The following is a 16,667-nucleotide window of genomic DNA, read 5'->3' as shown; positions in this document are numbered from 1 at the left end:
TTTAAAATACAAGTGATGTAGCTTATACGTACAAATGAATGGTGTTCCCGGGTTCGGAATAGATTGAGGAATAAAACTATAATCGTCAAATTACAAGCCATAAAAAAAAATATATTTATATAATAAAAGCGCTTAAATGAATAAAATTTTTGATCACATAAATATGTTTTTTTACGGCTTTTAATCGTAATTTGACAAATATGCTCTTATTCCTTCTATTCCAAACTGCGAGGCACCATTTATTTGTAAGTATAAGCTGTATAACTTTTTTAGCATTTTAGTATTTTAAAGCAAATTTTTTCATGAACAAGGATAAATAATGACTCCGCATTATCGACCTCAATCAAGTTTGATGGGCAGTTTAGTATCCTCTTAAGTATTATTAAAACATTCTAGTGCAAATTAAAAAAGTATGGTATTTATTAAACTTTTGTGTTAATAATTTTTTGTGTATTAGTCGAAAACTAAAGTCGAGCGGCGGTAACATGTATAGGGAAAAGTTGTTCAGAATGATGACCTTGACAACATATTGAAGGTCATCAAAATCGGTGAGAAATTGCTAATGTAAATAATTACCAATATTTTTTCTAATTCATTATTTGAAATTAATAATTAATGTAAAACAAATGTTAGAAATATTAAATAAATATTATTTATACAATAAATGCTAATAATGTAAAAATAATAAAAAATAAATATTTAAAAAACATTTAAAAAATATTGTGTGCTCCTTGGGAAGTAGATGTTTTAGTTAGTACAAAAAATATCCATTCCTACAGTTAGCGCAAAATATTTTGATATTTTTGTGGAGAAAGTAATGTGTGTGTGTGTGTGTGTGTGTGTGTGTGTGTGTGTGTGTGTGTGTGCGTGCGTGCGTGTGTGTGTGATTCTTTTTATATATTATTTATGTTTAATTAGATCAAAGTTTTATTTTATTTTATGTATATGTGTGATTTTTTTTAATTGGACCTCTTACTGCGATTACTTCGTGAGAGGCTGTCATTAAGGAGTTACTAAAAGATAATTTGTATAGATGGTTATTTATATATTTATTATTGCAATTTATTTTCAGAAAATAAAAAAGTTAAATAGCGCGCACCTGTAATGTTCTAGTCTTATGTTGTGAGCGAAACACGCACAACCAATAAATTCATATCATAAAATAAAGGAAATAAAATATTAAAATTATAAGATAGCTCGCCGAGGAAGGCTCGCTATCACAAGGTGTCAGGTGACACATGCCTCGTGCGCTGCCGACCGGTCATCGCACTGGGCAACGCACCAGCCACCTTAAAGAAGTAGCGAAGCTAGCTTAGCAACAATCATGCCACCGGAAATGCATACCTGCATTTTGGCAATTGTTGCTAAACTCGCAAATATTTTCCGCGCGCCGGATGCGCGCGGGAATGACCATATATGGTCATGCGGAGGGCCCGATGCCCCACTAATAATTAAATCCGCGACACTATTTAAGCCGCTGCCGAACAGCGGCCAGCGGGATCAGTAATTAGAAATCAAGCCGATACGTACGGCCCGGACGAGTGAATTAAGAGTTCGGAACTTAGCCGCTAGCACATCTCGAGCGAGCAACGAGACGACGCGTTAACTCCGAGTCACGCGCCGTATCTAATCTAGTGTAACACGACGCGGCACCTTCGCCGACCGCAACCAGTGTATAACAACAGAGAAATAAATCTTTTATATCAATTTAACTTAGAATCAGTGAGTGAGTGATTTGAGGACCCTGCCTACAGAAACTGCCTCTTTCCGCGAGTTCCTACTCCTAGGGCAGCAACGAATCCCAAAAACTCTTTTGTCGCACCGCAAGGTACGGCAAAAATATTTTGTTGTACCGCAAGGCGCAACACTTATATATATTTTTCATTACCATATTGCACAAATGTAAAACATAAATTCTGTTAAAAATCGAAATAGAGAAAAATCTATAATTAATATTTCATTTCTTCTTGTTATGTTGTTATATATTTTGATTTATTCTCCAGCATGCTGTAACCGTTGACTAAAAAAGTTGTTTTTTAATATGTTTCCGTCATTTTTTACAGAATTTTTTTGAAAAACTTGTTTTTCTCTTCTCTATCACTTTAAACCGTCCCAGCACCGCCTGTCGGCCATTTTAGAAACTGAAATCATACATTTTCTATACCTTTTTTTATGTAAATTAAAATGGTATATGTTTCATTTCTGGGTGCTTTGGGCGCCATAATTTAAAAAAAAATTATAAATTTTTAGATATTTATTATTGTTTATAAATATAATGTATCAGATGATATTGTATTATATTTAAAAGTTATTAATTAAAATATTTAAGAATACGAATGTTTTCAAAAGAAATTAGAACTAACTCTTAAACATTAAAAATCTGTTTCTTTTTCAATATTTTGTAACATTGCAGACAATATTTCATTAGATTTGTGTCTGTGTGTGTGTGTGTGTGTGTGTGTGTGTGTGTATGTGTGTGTGTGTCATTTTGTTTTCTTTTTTTAGAATATTACTTCTCTAGTAACAAAAAACATTGGCACAGTATTATAAAGTAACGTAAAGACTATATCTCCAATATTGGTCCAATACTGTAAAGTGGACGCTTTGTTTTATTTAGCCAATTTGCAACAATATTAGTTCAATACTGGTTCAATATTGGGCCTATCAATTTTTAACATTAATTGTATTCTAATTAGGAACTAATATTTAATGACCAATATTGGCGTTACATTGGGAAAGCATTGGCCAATGCACTTCTAATATAATCAATGTTTAACCAATATTAGCCAATATAATGCCAATATATTTTGCTACTAGATTTATTATTTGTCTATTATGCAGATACTTATAAATGTTAAAAAAGTTTTTATTTTTATTTGGTTCGCACTTAGCGATCCAAGAATAGGTTTAAGTATCAATTTTTATCAAAATCGAACCAGTTAATCAAAAATAAAACAATGTGCGCCATATAGCTTCAATGCCCATAGATGCACAACAATTTTTCGCGCTTTTATGGTGTTAATATCGTCGAAGAAATTTTTGTCGAATAAAAAATTTACATTTTGGACTTTGCATCACGATATTTCCGCTCGTAAAAAAAAATGAGAACAGTTTTATTATACAAATCAAACCGAAGCTATCAATTAAACTTACAAGGAAAGTGTCACAAGTGTCCGACGCCAATTTAATTCTTCTTAAAATATATTGTTACACATACGAATCTAAGAGACACACATTTTTTTGTGTGCGGAATTTTATGTTTAAAAGGAACACCCTTTAAAAAAAAAGAAGTTTTTTTCTTTCGGAGCGAATACGTCAGAAGATATAATATAAAAGCTAGAAAAACTTTTAAAATAAAATTTGTATAGTTTCAAGAGTACATTAAAGTTGTAAAGGAAAATTTTTTTTAATTTTTTTGTTTGACAAAACACTCCCATCCCAATTTTTGTTTCAAATTAAAAAAATTTTTTTCGTCAAATTAAAAGTTTTTTTTATAAATTCATGAAACATTTATAATTAATTCTCAAAAATGATAATTCGTAACATAATTTTAATATACGTGGTTGAACTTAAAGAAAAGAAATTCTTTAATTTGGTAAAAAGTTATTTTTGAATTTAAAAGAATAGGGATGAAGGGTTTTTGTTAAACAAAAAAATTAAAAAATATTTTTTCTTTTACAACTTCAAAGTACTCTTTAAACTGTATACCTTTTGTTTAAAATTTTTGTTTTATCTTTTATATTTTCATCGATATTCGCTCCGAAAGAAAAAAATTGTTTTTTTTCCGAAGTGGTGTTTTACCCTCTAAATATAACATTTTGCATATAAAAAAATATTATACGTGTCTCTTAGATTTGTCTATTTGACAACTTATTTCAAGAAGAATCAAATTAGGGTTGGACATTTGTGATATATTCCTTGTTAGAATTTGATCGGTTCAGCCGTTATTAATACGAGAAATTTAGATGCTCGTAACTCGTCGACTCGCGTATAGTATACAGAGCGGTCTCGGGTTGCGTATTTGGCGTGAGACATTACCTTGTCTCTTGAAAATACATTATGAATATATTGTCTTTTCTTTATAGGAGCTGTCGCGGGAATACAGAAAGGAGAATTTCCAGATGACAATCAACCGTTAAAATGTTATACGCTATGTATAATGAAGTCAATGCGAACTGTGAGAAAAAAAGATATATTTAACATAATATAATTTTAAAATTGATAACAATTTTATAACATATTCATATAAACAAATGTTTTAAGATAAAAATTAATCCAATTGCAATTATTAAATTAATATTAAGTTATTAAACTAATAATTAACTCATAAAGGTTACACGTCGGCGGAATTTCATTAAAGTCACATGGAGTGGAATCGATCCCAACGTCTTCAAATGCTTACTACAACCAAGTTATTTAATTTTTTAATGCAAAAAGAATTACTGAGTAAAGTTCAAACACTCTAAAATAAGGAACATACAGTTTTGTTAAGAAATTTTAATTTTTAAGTAGTGAAAAAATTAGAGAAATGAAACAACTGTAAAAAATGACTTAAAAACTTAAAATTTTTTCAATTTTTAATATTTTTAAGTAAAAATTTAGCTGGATAGTTTTAAAATATGTTACTTTAAAGAAAAAATGCGTGCAATAATGCATGTTTTTAAAAACATATTTAAAGATTTAAACATGATATTTTTCTTTAAAAAAATTAAATTTTTTAATTGTTTTAAGTGTTTTACTTAAAAAATGAAAATTTTTCAGTAAAAATTTTAATTATAAATAGTAATTACAAAAAAAAATAAATTTTTAAATACATATGCGTTGAAAGTTGTTCCTTTCGTATCACTTTTCGGTGGGTAAAATCGCAGAAGCTTTAATATTCTTGCACAATTCTTGTCCTTTAATAGATGGCACAAATCGTGACGAAAAACTTTTCAACACTACTTTTTCAGCACATTTGATTATTTTAGCCACATTTTAGCATGCACAGACGCATCATCTTCCGACACGCATGTAGTAACTCTCGCAGATATTACCCAACACTACCGATTATCGGTGTTTTATGCGAATGTAACTTTGATCTGTTAATTTGCGAGAACTCAAGACATTCAAGGGATCATACATCGACGCACGAGTAACAAAAATACGGTATGCCTTTTATGCACTCGTAAACACGGGTGAACGTACTTACGAAGGCAATAGTTGATTCACCATACAATACTATTTTGTTACATATGCATTAAAAGTCCCTTTCATGTTACTTTATTGCGTAAAATCACTGATTTCAGCACTTTAATAGTAATGCAGTTTTTGTTTTCCAATGGGGTGACAAGAAATATTTCAGTTGATTTGTTTAGCACGTTTTGTCATTTTTCATACCGTCACTAGAAATAGAATGAAGTATCCTACAAGTAGGTTCAAAGAAAAACAAAAATTTAAGCAGTCTCGAATCCGATGGATACGAGACGTCCGAATGCTTATGAGTACCTCTAAAAACAACAATATTACTTCCAAATATATACGAACTTAGATGAAGTACATTCGAATCTTTTTAAGTACTTAAAGAGAAAGAAAGAGGAGAGAGAGAGAGAGAGAGAGAGAGAGAGAGAGAGAGAGAGAGAGAGAGAGAGAGTGGGTGTGGGTGAGGGTATGTATATATTACCACATATTTTAACATATTATTTTTACTTCGAACAATTAAATATTATAATTACAAATAATAGAGAGTATATAACACAAAATATTTACAATATTAGTAAATTACTTCTTTACAAAATATACAAATAGTAGTTAATACTAGGAGCGTTTTAAGTACAAAGCTCCGAGGGGGGAGCGGGTGTGGGGGGGGGTACTTGTAGGCGCGGAGGCTATGACGTCACGCGGATCAAAGGTCTCGCAGTGCGAGAATTGCTGACGCAGGATTTTCGGATCTGCGACCTTCCTGGAAGCGGGAGAGGGGGAATTGGGGTCCACGACCGCTTCCTACCACCAGGATCACGTTTCGTAGGCACGTTTCGTAACAGTCCCCAAAAACAGCTGAGCGAAAAAGGGAGCGCATAAGAATATGAGAGAAAGAGAGAGAGGATAGTACCGCAATGAGTGAGAGTTAGAGCGAGAGCGTACAAAGTATGAGAGAGAACGATGATAACATAGTGGAGAACGCGAGCAAGAGAACGCGAGTATAAGAGAGAATATAAAAGAGAGAAAACAAGGGTATGGAAGAGCGTGACAGCGGGAGCACACGGGAATACAAGAGAAAAAGGGAGAGAATAGTATAATGTGTGAGAGTTAGAGCGAGAGCGCGCAAAGTATGATAGAGAACGATGATTTTATAATAATCATTTAAAGAGCGCAATAACGTGATGAAGAACGATACGCGCACATGCAAATAGTCTAAACTATTTGTTGAAAAATAAAGTAATCACTCACCGGGAAAGCATGCCTCAGTCCAGAAACTAGTCCATGACAGAACAAAAAACTACACTAAACTATCACTACACTAAAACTACTAAAACTACTATAAGACTAAAACTAAATAGATAGATATTTATTTATGTCCCCTCGGGGTTTGCAGTCTCAACAAATGTCATACATCATGTGTCATATACCAACATATCAACATTTAATACAAAATATAATTTACAGACTCCCTACGCGTCTGTATAATATTTACTTTCCTTCTCGACCACTCTAAATCCCAAAATCCCCCTTTTCTTCTCTCCCCGTTTCGTCCCCTTTTCTTTCTTCTTTTCACCCTCCTTCTTCCAGTTTTCTCGTCCTTCGTCTATTTCTTTCTTAAACTCTCCTTTCCTCCGTCTTCTTGTCTCTCCTCTCCTTTCTTCGTTCTCTCACCTCTCTTGCTTTCTATCCTCCTTGATTCCGCCATTGGCTCTCACCGACCTCCTACTCCTTCCATTTCGTTATCCACCGCCCTCTCCTTCTCCTCCTCTGACCATCATCCACCTTTGCCATCCTCTTTGTCGTCTATAACGTTCCAAACTTGTATCAGTCGATTTTCACATACACTCTTCTTACCCTTCTCTTCCCAAGACCTCATCTCCTCACCCTCTTCTTCCTCTTCTCCCACCCCTTCTCTCTTTCCTCCTCTTTCTCCTCCTCTCTCCCTTCCAGACTCCTCCCACCATCCTTCCTTTCCTCGTCCCATCCCCATTCCTTCCCGTCCACCCACATACTTCTGTTCCCTAACACCACCTTTTTCCCTAGTCTTCTCTCCTCCCTTGCTCTCTTCAACATTCTCCATCTTACCTTTCTCCCCACCCACGTTAAATCCTCATCTATCCCTATGCCCCACTTATTCCTCACTTCTACCCAATAACTTTTCTCTGTCTATCAACCTCCTCATTTTTTTCTACGAACACCACTACCCCTCCGTCCCCGGCTCTTTCCATTATTTTACCCACCTCCACTTCTCTCCTTAATTTTTTTTCATAACCCCCTCACGAACTCCTCCCTCTCCTCCGCGTCCTCCCTCTCCACTCCCCTCCACCAGACGTTCCTCATTCTCCTCTCCACTAGCTTTAACCTCTCCTCCTCCCCCAATCCCCTTCACTGTTTTTTCTCTCCTTCTCCTCCAATGTTTTTCTCCATCCTCCTCCACACACTCCTCCCCCTTTTCCCCCTTCTCCTTTCTCCGCGCTCTCTCCTCTCATCTCTCCCCCTTCACTACTCTTCTTTCCCCCTTCTCCATCTCCTCGCTCCCTGCTTCTTTGCTGTCCTTCTCGTTTCTTTGCTTGTCTCCTCCTTGCTTTCCTATACCCTTTCGCTCCTCTTGTCTGAGCACCAGCTCGCCTCTCTCATTCTGCATCGCGCCTCCTTCCTCTGTCCATTTCGCTGCTTCTCGACACCTATCGCCCTTCTCCTCCTCCTTGTCCTCTCGTCTTGATGTCTCCCTCCCCTTCTTTTCCGACCTCCTCGTCCTTCCCATTTTCTCTCCGGTCTTCACTTTTTTGCCCTCTTCGGTGTTCTCACCACAAGTAATTTCTCTCTCTCCCTTTTCCTTCAACATCTCCCACCATTTCTCTTAACCTCTCCGGTCCCTTCTCTCTTCTTTATCCTTTCCCTTCTCTTTCCCCCTTCTTCATTCTGCTTGCTTCTTCTTGTCCCCTTTTCTCCTCCTTGCTTCTCATCCGGCTGACCTCTCCTCTCTTTCCACTTGTCCTTCCTTTCCACTTGTACATTTGCTCTCTCCATCTCCTCCTTCTCCTTATTCTCTGCCATCACTCCTTCCTTGCTGTCCTCCACACTGACCTCCCCTTCCGTCACCACCTGTCCACCATTGGTTTCTCTTCTCCTGTCCTCTCTCTCCGTCTCCCACAGCACTACTAACCATTCCACGCTCTCCCTTATTCTTCTTAATTCCTCCAACATTTCTCTCTTCTCCCCCGCATTGCTTGTCTCCCCTTTCATCGCTCTTCCTCCCTTCATTTTTCTTCGTCACTCTTCCTGTTATTTTGTTATATTTTGTATGAAACATTTTTTTATATTTTGTTTAGTTTGCGAAATATATCGAGAAAACGCAAAAATGTCTCAACTTTGAAGGGTGGTTAAAAATGTCTAAATTCATGTATTTACCCCACTCTACATTTATGCCAAATTTCATTAGAATCAGAATTTTCGGGTTCGCGAGGTTCCCTTGTAAACCGTGTTTCCCTTTTCGCTAAGACAATCGGAGCGGAAATGCCCGACCTTCCCACAAATTCAACACTCCCTGCGATAGGCGCTAAATTTGCCGCCACGCGAATTTCCTTTTGGAACTCCCCCTTCCTTCCCGCTTTCTTTTTCTTCCACACCCTCCTCTTCCCTGTGCGCTCCCCCCTCTTCAAAAAATTCTTATTAAAATTTTCTCTCCTTATGAAACTCTCCCCCTGAATAATCTTTAAGTCAGAAATTGCAGAAATAAATTGCGCACAGGCGATTTTATTGAGAACTACGTACGGACATTCGGGGTAAGCGAGACGCGAGAATCTTTCTAGCTCCAAACCCAGCGCGGCCAAATCTTCCCCAAATCTCTGCTTCCGGTTCGTAAATTGAGTATAAAAATTCTGAGATAAATGCCCCTCCCCGAACCGTAACTCAAGCTTTGATTTCAACTCCGTGAGATTATCTATGCTAACCTTCTGTCTCGAGCCCGAAACGCGCTTTCCACCACAAACAAGACGCAAGCGTGACAATCTTGACCGAATCACTCCACCGATTTACAGACGCGATTAAATTGAACTGAGCAAAGAATTCCCGTAACGGGGCCGACTCATCGAAAGTATCCGGCTTTAATTTAAAACCGAATTCGCACTCTGTATTTGCGGCCTCCTCTACCACGTTTCGCAAGCCCGAATCTCCGTACGCTCTAACAACAGATTGACTTATCTAGTTTCCTCGTAGTCGGAAATGTTCTTTCTCGTTTTGCTGTAGCTTCCCGAGTAGAAAATGTAATAGGGCACCGATAAGGCTTCCTTAAAATTAATCAGGCCCTAGTAAGGATATATAAGTAGGGCCTGAAAAGGAAGTGAAAGTGGTTTAAGAGCACCTTAAAGGAAAAATTATCAGGGCCCTATAAACAAATATTAACAGGGTTTTATAAGAAAATCTAAGTATGCCGTATTCGGGCCAGATCTGACAACCCCCAATTGGCTCTGATAAGGGATGTAATAAAAATAAAAAGACCGTAGCCGGATAAGAAGGGGGCAATCTGCACGGATCGTGCTCATTTTTTTTTGCTTTGATTGCTATCAGTGTTACTTACAATTTAGCCAAATATTAGTCCTTTTTATTGAACCATTTTTGTGTAAATAACAAAAATAGAACTTCCGAAAATAATTCGTATCTTTTGATTGACTTAATCGATTTTGATGAAATTTTAATATGTTGCAGACATCATTGAAATACATTTATAAAAAATCCGGGGAGGGTTTCTGATGACAAAAACATTGATTAAAAAAATAAATAAATATTCCTGATTTTTTTTAGTCCCGATAACCTTCTGGTACAATTACGAATTTTTTTTTGTAGAATCTTGGAACAGTTTCCTACAAGACATATTTTTTTCAAAGCAATATAGTGGGTAACAGATACCCATAAAAAATAAAGTATTCTTTTTAAGTTTTTAAAAATATGATATGCTTTTGGTACAATCGTCATATTTTTTTTGTGGAATGTTGGGATAGTATTCTACAACACCAATTTTTTTTTAATCAATAAAATCAGTGAAAGGTACTTAAAAAAACAAAATATTTTTTTTTAATATGATATTTTTTAAATATGATATGCTTTTGGTACAATCGTCATATTTTTTTTGTGGAATGTTGGGATAGTATTCTACAACACCAATTTTTTTTTAATCAATAAAATCAGTGGAAGGTACTTAAAAAAACAAAATATGTATTTTTTTTTAATATGATATTTTTTAAATATGATATGCTTTTGGTACAATCGTCATATTTTTTTTTTGTAGAATGTTGGGATAGTATTCTACAACAAGTAATTTTTAACAACAACTGGTATTTAAAATAGTTTGTGAGTTTTAGCCGGTTTTTTTCATTTTAACGAGCTAGTTACAAGTTGTATTTTATCGAATAATATTATATTTCAATGCATACTGTTGAAGATCTTGACTTCAACTGTTTACAATTCCTCTGTCCGTGCCGTTTCCGCAAAGCTCTTTCTATGGTGTTTCCATCTGTCCTCATCTGTCCCATCCGATCTACATTGTCTTATTGCGCTCTCTGTTTGTCCATATTTCCCTTTAGCACGCTCTTTATATCTGTATTCTACTATACCTCTATCCATATCTGTTGTTCGCTATACCTACATTTATTGCCAGACTCGCTTTGTATACATATAGCGGTTGTCGCGCTTTCCGCTTTGTGCGGATCTTCGTAGCCGCGCTTACCTTTTCTCCCCGTGCGTACCTATCCCCACCTGAGCCGCATATCCAATAGGCCAGTCGAGCGTTCCCACCTCTATCCACATGCGCGTGGGAGGGGGTTGCACGAGCTTTCGAGTTTCGGAGTCCGAGTTAGCTAATCGTGGCTTTTTGAATTTGGTATTCGACTAGGTCGGTCGCATCATGGGACGCATCATAGCTGTCTTCAAGGTCTAGCTTTCTCTCTAGCTTTCTCGAGCGTTCCCTTTTCTCGGCTCACCTGAACATTTTTCTTACCTTTCTGCTCACCTGACCTCCCTACCCGGGTCGCTGGCCAGCTTGTTCCTTTTCAACATATTATACTTATTAATACACTTCTTTATCTGTATATTAATATTTTTCTAGAATTACTTATATGTACAATATGTCACATGTCGAAAGATGCTATCCGAAGTGCGCGATATGTGGTCGCGTAACACCATTAATAAAGATACCAAACTTTTATTAATACGTGATTTCATATATGATACATACCGTGATATGACGAATATAAAACTTGAATGTGAAATATGTGACGTAGAGAGAATGAACACTGTGTGAAAGCAACGTGACTACTAATATTGCGCAACTGTTAGATAAAAACTAATACATACAAGGATGCAGATAATATAAATGTATAGTATTATAACGTAGATAATATATAACATATATAATATACACATAGATGATATAAATAAAACGTAGTATAAGATAGTATAATTACTTTATAAATGCTATATACATAAAAGTCAATTTTATTAAAAATTTATCTTAATTTAAAAAAAATTTTTTTTTCGAAAAATAAACAGCGTAGTTAAATGGAGGTATTTATGCTGTAAAACTTTTGTATGAAACATTTTTTTATATTTTGTTTAGTTTACGAGATATATCGAGAAAAGGTAAAAATATCTCAACCTTTGAAGGGTAGTTTCACTCCTTCAAACCGTTTATAAGCCCAAACGAAAAATTTTCTAATTTTAATGAAACTTGGCATAAATGTAGAAGGAGTAAATATATTAATTTAGAAATGTTTTATTTTGGTTCAAAAACGGTTTGAAGGGGTGAAACCACACTTCAAAGTTGAGACATTTTTACATTTTCTCGATATATCTCGTAAACTAAACAAAATATAAAAAAATGTTTCATACAAAAGTTTTGCGGCATAAATACTTCTATTTAACTATGCTATTTTTTTTCAAAAAAAAAAAAATTTAAAAAAAAAATTTTTTTTAAAGAAAAAAAAATTGTTTTTGAAAAAAAAATTTTTTTTAAATAAATAGCATAGTTAAATAGAGGTATTTATACTGTAAAACTTTTGTATGAAACATTTTTTAATAGTTTGTTTAGTTTACGAGATATATCGAGAAAAGACAAAAACTCAACATTTTTGAAGGGTGGTTTCAAGCCTTTAAACCGTTTATAAGCACCAACTTTTAATTTCTAAATTTATGTATTTACCCCTTCTACATTTATGCCAAGTTTCATTAAAATAAGAATTTTCGGGTTTGCGAGGTTCCCTTGTCAGTAAGTTTAAGGCATCCTTATAAGGCATCCTTATAATAATACTTTATAAGGCCCTGATGTAGTAATATTAAGGGGTTACACCAACCTAGACGGTCGAAAAACAGGCCTAACTTTGATATTTTATTCCTCCTAAACGGGTAGTGGGAATTAAATGAAATTTTGGGTGATTATTGACTTATGTTTCGACAATATAAAAAAATTTTTTTATTAAACAATGGCGACGGAAAGCAGAAATATGGCCACTGACACACATTGAGGTTTGGAAAAACGCATTTTGCGGTGACCACTGTTTCGTCTAAACGATCCATCTGAAACAAAAAAACAAAATAGTGTTTTTAAGTTAACAGTAGTGGTTTGTCGGTGACGATCGCCGATTGTCGATTTTATCGTTTGTTACAAAATGGCGATGAGTTGAAGTTAAAATTTAAAAAAAAACGAAAAATTTTTGTCTTTTTCATTTTTTTAATTTTTAATGAAGATCGATAAAAAAAACTAGATCGTCACCGACAAAAGAATGTTTCTAAAAGTATTGTGTAAAAATTTGAAAACGATCCATCGATTAGTTTTTGAGATCTGGTGGTCACCGACTTTGAAAACCATGTTTTGAGAAAAACGCGTTTAAAGTTTCAAGTTTAGTTCTACTATTGTTAATAGCCGAATTTTGCACTTTACCTCTAGTTGGCAATTCTGGGGCCATATGAGATTCCTTCCACATCAATAACAGCAGCGCTCTGTGAAGACTTCTGTTGACGGCGAGCAATCCTTTCTTCGCGCGTCGCCTTCTGCGCTCGTACTTCGGCCACATCGATGCGCGCTCGGTCTTGATTTTCGCAATATGCAGCACTATTCTTTTATTATCATTAATAAATATGCGGCAGCATCTTCATTAAATGTGTATGCAGCAATATTGGCAGCAATTTGCACAACGTGTGCACCGCTGTGCTGCACTTTTGGCGCTATGCGCCAAATCAGATTGTTGAAACTTTCGTTAACGTTTTGCGTAAATCCACCGACGCATTTCTCCAGTAAATTATCACTAGAAAGTTGTTTTCAAATATTGGACAAATGGCTTTAATCACATCATCGTCCAGTGGCGATTTATGTTGATATTGCTCCAATTCGAGCACTCGAACGCTCGATCTTGTTTTACTCAACTCTCTGTAATTCTGGCATTTTTTCAGATATCAACATAAAACTTTCAGGATATATTCTCGAAACTTGAAGCTTCACGAAAATGTAATAAAAAAATCGAATTTTTTTTCCCGCTAGGTTGGTGTAACCCCTTAAGGTAGTCCTTTTTATGGCATCCTTATTAAATCCTCATTGGGGCCTTATGCTACATAAGGATTTCCCTAACTATTTTCTACTCGGGTTTGCCGAGAGCTCCGTCTCTCTGCGAGCTTGCTCATCGCGCTCTTCACGTAATTGCCGGAGTTCGAGAACGGCTCGCAGTGTCGCGGCCTCCCGGCCTCCGTCGACACAGACTCCGAAGTCTGTTCCCGAGCGTGCTTCCTAGTGACAGGCATTCCAGTCTCCTCTTCCATAGGCGTGACACTCGGGTTGATTCGTGTCGGAGTCCTCGTTAGTATCCCTTCCGTCCGAAACTTATTGCTCGTTAAGTGTTGCTCGGACGAAACCCCAAAATGTTGCACTCGCCCAGCGAGACCGCCTCTACGTCTCTCAATCACTCTCTCACACTCACTCGCGCACTCCCGCACGAAATGAAAGGAAGACGCCGCTCGGAAAAAACTCTTTTATTGTAACCGTGAATACATAAAACAGGACGGGAACAGAAACAGAACACGTCCGTATGAGTTGACAGCTCCGGATCAAATCTGACGAGCGCGTCCGCGTAAACAATACGGTTGCCAAGAAGAACGTCGCGCAGCAGAGAGCCGTAATACACCGAGCGTCCAGCGTTTGCAACGTACATGTTTGTAAAAAAAAAAAAATTAAATGTAATTATTGACAAGATTTGTTTATAATTATTAAGATATAAAAGATTTTTTAATATTAAATGTTGCATCATAAAAATATATTACATAATAAATTATTTATTTTTGTAACACATTTTAATTTTATTATTTAAAAACCTTAAAAGTTTAAAAAATTGTAATATGTATATATGTGTAGAGAGTAGTGCGATCTATTGTCAATTTTGAGACTTAACTTAATGCATAGTCTATGACTCCCCTTTATTATCTACGATATAGCTGAGTAACGCCACCTATTCTAGAAGAGTTATACATAACCTCGGTTGATTCCGTGAGAACAAAAACGTCTCCCTGTTTTATTATATTGTAAGCTCTTTTTCAATAAAGACAAGATAAACTGCACAAAGAGCATTGAATTTAACAACAGGTTATGGGCACAGCACGGTGCTAGTGCAAAAATTCTTGAGGTGCTTCGTAATATAATAAGAAGAGGCTCGGTCTTTCTTTATTCGCGTATCAATTTCCTTTGCCAGTTTCGTGTTACAAGATGACGACGGAAGACTTTAAGTTACCACCGTTGACCAAGGATACATATCAGCGCTGGAAGTATGAGATACGTTCCTGCCTAAAAAGCATTGGTGCGACCGGTATTGTCGATGGCACGAGTCCGTGCCCAACGGGGTCTGGTGAAAAGGAAATCTGGACGAAGCTAGACGGAAAAGCGCAACGGGTGCTGACATGTGCATTGTCTGACGACGATCATGCAGCAATTCGAGATTGTGAGACTTCACGGAATGTATGACTCAAGATTCAGTCGATCTATGAAACCAAAACAAATGAGAATAAATATCTGCTTAACCAAGAATACCATCGGATGCGCTTTGAGGACGGTCAAAGCATCGCCAGCTATTGTGCTCGGCTGGCTGTAATTCGTCAAAAATTAAAGACAGTTGGCGAGGAAATGTCAGACTCAGGTTTGGTCGCAAAATTAATTAACGATTTACCACCAAGGTTTGATAATTTCAGGTCGAGCTACTACATACAAGCTGCCTCTGGTGTGACGCTAACGTTTGACAAATTAAGAGAACAGTTGATGCTAATCGAGGCTAACGTGTCTAGTACTGCAGTCAATATGGACACAGGTGATGCTTTGGTGACACAGGGCAAAAGTCAGTCAATAAAGGGGTCGAAGAAACAAGAAAAACGAACCTGTTTTCATTGTAAGAAGGCTGGCCACATCAAGCGTGACTGTCGGAAGTGGAAAGCCGAACAGGCTAAAGAGCAAGAAAAATCCACAGCAGCAGTGGCTTCTGGTCAAGCATTTGTGACAGCAGGTGAACATTCTCAGGAGAAGATACAAGAAAAATGGCTTGCGGACTCAGGAGCAACACATCATATGACTCATCGACGCGACTGGATGTATAACTACGAATCCTTTAAAAAAGAACAGTTTGGTGTTACTGTCGGCAATAATCAGATTATTTATGCACTCGGACGAGGAAATATTGATGTAATTGCAACAATTAATGGTAAAAAGGTACAGCATAAATTGTGTAATGTTTTATTTGTACCTGATATAGGCAAGAATTTACTGAGTATAGGCGCAGCAGCTGACAACGGTATCGAGGCTCGACTAAGCAAGGCAGGCATCAAGTTAGTGTCCGGAAATAAAGTAATCGCTTGTGGTAACCGAATATCAGATGGTCTTTACTCTATGAATTTTGAAACAAGAGTAAATGCATCGGCAAATACGGCTTCATCTGAAGCAGTCAATGAACAGGTGTGGCATGAACGTTTTGGACACACTAATTATAAAGCGATTCGACAACTGGCTAATGGTTCGGCAGTTGATGGCATGCATGTGATTGGCAAGTCGAATCTTGACAAGGAAGCTGACCAGTTTTGTGAAGCGTGTGTATTTGGCAAGCACTGTAAAAAAACCATTTAAAGATTCTGACACTCGAGCGGACAAACCAGGTACGCTTATACATTTTGACATATGTGGTCCAATGACAGTTGAATCGTTTGGTAAAGCTAAATACATGGGGCTCTTTGTTGATGATTGTACGGGTATGGTATTTGTATATACAATGAAGACAAAAGCTGATATCATAGATTGCATGAAGGATGTCATCGCCGAAGCTAATGCAGCAGGACACAAAATTAGACGTGTACGTTCGGACAACGCCAAGGAATTCCTCGGAAACGACATGAAGAAGGTGCTTCGAGAGCATTCTATCCTACACGAGAAGTCAACGGCGTACTGTCCACAGCAAAATGGACGCGCGGAA

General features: G+C 36.5%; 1 protein-coding gene across 2 annotated transcripts in view; it reads left to right on the top strand.

The window, feature by feature from the left end:
• Positions 1-16,667, top strand: part of LOC105831417 (general odorant-binding protein 19a) — a 66,430-nt gene that overhangs the window by 43,746 nt on the left and 6,017 nt on the right. For both annotated transcript variants that reach the window (XM_036285636.1, XM_012671527.3), the window contains one exon: positions 4,086-4,177. In XM_036285636.1, the coding sequence (XP_036141529.1) occupies positions 4,086-4,177 (92 nt within the window). The remainder of the gene's footprint in view (positions 1-4,085; positions 4,178-16,667) is intronic.

Source organism: Monomorium pharaonis, chromosome 4, assembly GCF_013373865.1.
Source record: "Monomorium pharaonis isolate MP-MQ-018 chromosome 4, ASM1337386v2, whole genome shotgun sequence".
NCBI classification, from domain to species: Eukaryota; Metazoa; Arthropoda; class Insecta; order Hymenoptera; family Formicidae; genus Monomorium; species Monomorium pharaonis.
Note: the sequence above shows the minus strand (reverse complement) of the source record. Positions and strands in the feature narration are given on the sequence as shown.